The sequence below is a fragment of the Ursus maritimus genome, unplaced genomic scaffold (genome assembly GCF_017311325.1).
Source record: "Ursus maritimus isolate PB19 unplaced genomic scaffold, ASM1731132v1 scaffold_4, whole genome shotgun sequence".
Lineage (NCBI taxonomy): Eukaryota > Metazoa > Chordata > Mammalia > Carnivora > Ursidae > Ursus > Ursus maritimus.
In genome coordinates this window covers 85,802,073-85,807,081 of record NW_024426552.1, presented here as the reverse complement: position 1 = coordinate 85,807,081, position 5,009 = coordinate 85,802,073, and the positions used below count along the sequence as shown (strand labels likewise).

The 5,009-nt window shown below is 36.5% G+C and overlaps 1 protein-coding gene across 1 annotated transcript; it reads right to left on the bottom strand.

Moving 5' to 3' along the window:
- Positions 1 to 240: 240 nt before the first annotated feature.
- LOC103676131 (cytochrome c oxidase subunit NDUFA4-like) lies at positions 241 to 564 on the bottom strand. The gene has a single exon (XM_040621753.1). The coding sequence runs from the start codon at positions 562 to 564 to the stop codon at positions 316 to 318; it is 249 nt and encodes an 82-aa protein (XP_040477687.1). The 3' UTR covers positions 241 to 315.
- Between the last annotated feature and the right edge of the window lie 4,445 nt (positions 565 to 5,009).

Here is a 5,009-nt window from a genome sequence, read left to right as displayed (position 1 = left end):
TACCAATGGTAACCATTGTTAGCAGTTTACTCTGTCTGATTCCAGACTCTCTTCACCGTCCTCCCTAAAAAAACCTGACAACTTTTTGGACATCTAGCAAGATTCTTTAGTGTTATCTAAAGAGTACCAACTTGTTTATCAGCTTTCTTTTTTTTCCTTCAAGTTGCAGATACTTAATCAGTGTAAACCCCAACACAATACACCAATATGATTTCATGAGTTTAGAGGGGAAATATTTCCTGGATGAGTGGAAAATTGTGTGGATGGCTTCTGGAAGACCTTCATTCTAAGCAGCTTTATAATGAAACATGTCATTTAGAAGTCTGGACCTTCTTTCTTCAGTTTGCTGTAATCTACATTCACTGAGTAGAACTTGCATTGATCATTGGGACCCAGTTCATTCCAGGGTTCTGGGTTACTCTTCCTATCCCAACTGACATCTTGAATGAACAATGCCAGGCACAAGACATACAACACTGATCCACTACCTCCTGCCCCAATAAATACAAAGACAGGGATCAAGCTTGGATGCTTCTTGACCTGACCAAGGATCTGGCATAACATGGTTGCATCAGAGGCCTCGGGTCCAGATGAAGAAAGAAATCAAATCTGCAAGGCCTGGCACTAGGTAATCCCTACACTTAGTACTTACCAGCTTTCTAAAGTAAGTACATTGCACCCTCAACTAATGATGCCAGACACAAGCATTCCAAGTCCTCATTAGACAATACAACAATCCCAAATTACCCATGTCCTTGAAAGTTTGATTAAACAAAGTGATTAGCTTATCCTTGAAAGTTTGGTTAAACAAAGTGAATTTATTTGAAGGAGATAAAATGTTTTATTATCTCTTCATAATCTTAATTTCTGTGCTTACATCAAATGATACAAATTTCAACATATCTATTGCCTTAACTGTTCACTAAATGATCTTTATGTGGTTACTTTGTAATCTCATGAGGTTAACATTCATCTTAGAGTTAAAGGAAATAGCTATTTTATTTTATCCTCCTTATTTTTACTAAAATATTGTTTTGGACACTATCCACCAATCACTCACTCTCCCTACATAAAAAACAAAGTGAAAAATATATTTTCTAACTTATTGCTGAGAGAAGCATGACTTCCCCTAAGCAAATGACAAGCATCTTCTGCCCATCCTCCCCCCCAGGGGACAGGACAACTCTACCCAAACAGGGTTGCCTGAGTATCAGCATGGCAGGCCCCTCCCCCAGAAGGCAGGCTGAAAAACAAGAAGCCCACATCCTTAAGGCCCCTATAACACAAGTGCACCTTGCTTAGGTCCTGGTCAATAATTTGGGTTCTGTACATCCCTGCAACCTATCCTCATCAGAATGACAAGGAGGAGGAACCCCCAACAAAGGAAAGGAACAGAGACTGTGGCCTCTGCCATAGAACTAATGGATATGGATATAACCAAATTATCAGAAATGGATTTCAGAGTAACGATGGTCAAGATGATGTGTATTAATGAAAAAAATATTAATGAAAATATTAACGAGAATATAGAATCTCTAAGGGCAGAAATGAGAGCAAATCTGGTGGAAATTAAGAATGCTATGAATCAAATGCAGTCTAAACTGGATGCTCTGATGGCCAGGGTAAATGAGGCAGAAGAACGAATTAGTGAATTGGAAGATGAGATGATAGAAAAGAAGGGAAAAGAGGGAACATGGCTTAAAAAACTCCAGTTCCAAGAAATAAGACTACAGGAGATTACTGACTCAATGAAACGTTCCAATGTCAGAATCATCGGCATCCCTGAGAGGGTGGAGAAAGAGAGAGGTCTAAAAGAGCTATTTGAACAAATTGTAGCTGAGAACTTTCCTAATCTGGTGAAGGAAACAGGCAGTCATGTCCAAGAGGCAGTGAGGACCCCTCCCAAGATCAATGAGAACAGACCAACACCACGTCACATAATAATACAATTCACAAATCTTAGATCCAACAATCTTGAAAGTGGCCAGGGGGAAGAGAATCCACACGTACAGAGGGAGGAGCATCAGAATAACATCAGACCTGTCTACAGAGACCTGGCAAGCCAGGAAAAGATGGCAAGACATATTCAGAGAACTAAGTGAGAAGAACATGCAGTCAAGGATTCTTTATCCAGCAAGGCTGTCATACACAATGGATGGAGAGACAAGGACCTTCTAAGACCGGCAGAAACTGAAAGAATATGTGACCACCAAGCCAGCCCTACAAGAAATATTAAGGGGGGGGTTCTATAAAAGTAAAAAGAGCCCAAGAGTGATACAGAACAGAAATTTACAATCTATAGAAACAAAGATTTCACAGGCAGCATGACATCATTAAAATCATATCTCTCAAAAATCACTCTCAATGTGAATGGCCTAAATGCTCCCATAAAACACCACAGGGTTTCAGATTGGATAAAAAGACATACCCATCCATGTACTGTCTACAAGAGACTCATCTGAACCTAAAGATACATCCAGACTGAAAGTGAAGGGATGGAGAACCATTTTTCATGCCAATGGACCTCAGAAGAAAACTGGGGTAGCAATTCTCATATCAGACAGTATCTTCTTTTCTGATAACAAAAACTGTGTCACTGACTACATCTTTCCAAATTTAATTCAAGAAAACTGAGAGCTAAATTTAAATGTAATTTACAATAACCTGATAAATCCTTATTACTTGCATATGTGTTCTTTTTTTCTCTTGACTTGACTTTCTACTTTTATATTTTCTCTGGACTTGTCTTTTTTATTTCTGCATTAACATTTATTTATATTCTTATTGAAAATGTCTTTAATTCTTCCAAAAAATATGTAAACAAAAAAATAAAGCCATAAAATTATATAGATAAGTTAATGGAGATAAATGAATATTAAAACTATTGTTTTCCCCTACTGAAATCTAAGTTTTCTATTTTCTCCCTTTCATCTGCCAATTCCCTACCTTCTCACTGAAATGTTTTGGAAACAAACTAAAAATCTCCAAGCTAAGAAAATACAATGTTTTTTCCCTCATGTAAGTATCCTTCCTCTGAGTATGTCCATTCTACATTTATAAATAAAATTTCCACAAAGCTCTTAAAAAAGCCAATGTGAAACTTTTGGCCAATTCAGCCAAGGTGATTAGATCAGGCCAAAAGAGTGAACAAAATTAATTTTAAGGGTACAGTTCTGGGGCTGGGCCAGGCAGCTGAGTAAGCCACAGCTCAGACCCCACCAAATGTACAGAGATCATGAAGGTGGTGGAGGTTCCAGTGGATCAGGTTAGGGCAGAGATCGACTGGCAGGGAGGAGAGGAACCCTGGCAGTGGGTTTGGTAAAAGGAGAACCAGACCTAGGAAAATCTATCCAGGAAGAAGTTATAAGCAGTTATTGTATGATCACAGCCAAAATTAACTTACTTACAAAGCTTCACATTAGAAACCAATTCCTAATCTTGTGAAGCAGCATAGCATAGTAAAAAGGCTGACCTGAGTTTGTTTCCCCACTCTGTCACTTACTAAATGAGTGACATAGAGTCTTTCTCAACATCATGGATTTCATTTCCTTATTTATGAAAAATGTAAATAATAATAACACATATCTTAATAATACATAGGTTATATAAGGATTATATATATTATAAATATAATCATGTATGTTGTATATGTGTATGTATTTATTAATTTATTTAATTAGGATACAGATAATGATAAATGATGTTGTTTCTACTTGCCTTTAATAGTATTGCTGGTCTTAGATTTGCAATAGAAAAATCAGAAGGGCTTGCTTTGAACTTGGGTCGGAGAGTGGAAATGAGAACATAGCTGAATACAGATGAGTCTACTATCTGTCCTTTAGAGTTCAAAACTGGTTATGGTATTACACTGCTTTTCTTCCAGAGAAGAGCTTTAGGAATACATATTGAAATATTCATATAAAATGATATGATGGCCAGAATTTGTTTCAAAACACTCCAAAGGGAAGAAGGAAGTGGTTGGGAGTATAGGGATAGAACAAGATTGATTGGTCAGGAGTTCAAAATGGTTGAAACTGAGTGATGGCTACATGAGAGTTAATGATGCTACACTTCTCTTACAAACATTTCAATGCAAAGTTACAATAAATACAACACGCATACATAAAATACTGTATTAATCATAGATCAAATAAAAATGAAAATTAAACTCTTGAAAATAATTGTTTTGCTGTAATATGCTATCTGTGCAATTATTTTTTTACCCAAAAGTAACCTTTTAGAACTTAGACCAACAAAATTGGATGAAGTATATGCTTTAAATAAATAAATATAAATCTTTACAGCATTTATTCTACACATTCTTTTTTTTTTTTTTTTTACTTTCGGTTCACATTAGTGGGATGTTAGAAAGAGACAATCAAAAGAATTCAGAGTGGCATTGTGATCTGAGCAAATTGGCCTCTTGGTGAAAAGAATTAAATTAAGTGAAAGTAACATTTAAAAAAAGTATTTTCTTGCCAGGTCATTACTAGAAAAAAGAGATGTGAGACTAATCAGGGATAATGGCAAGAAACCAAGAACTCTGAAGAGTAGGTGTTAAAGGAGGTCTGAGATAAAGCTGAAATAACTTTAGTAATTTATGTAGATGATACAATGAAGCTAAGAATAGGGAATGTGTGTGTAATAGAATCAGGTTAATTAGAAGGAGGGAAATGACTTCAGAAAAGCACACTGAGTTCAAAATTGGAAGCAAAACTAAAGAAAGTAGATATGTAGACATTTTAGGAGAACATTCTGAGAAAAAAAAAATCAAATGTTAAAGGTATTGGAAATTTTGAAAGGTGACGACAAGAAAAATGCCAAGCTGTCCTGCAAATACAAAGATTTGAAGGATTGATCATGGGCACACAGCACCTATTTCTGAACTCTTCGGGCCAGGGGTGGGTGAAAGGGCCAAAGTACCATTGTATGAGAGACTAAATGACCTCTCTGCAGTAAAGACACATTTCAAAAACTCCTTGGTACCTCTACAGCAACACAGACTCCAC

What these genes read in the sequence shown, in the direction of transcription:
- LOC103676131 (XM_040621753.1), bottom strand. Translation starts at nt 564, where the DNA reads ATGTTATGCCAGATCCTTGGTCAGGTCAAGAAGCATCCAAGCTTGATC.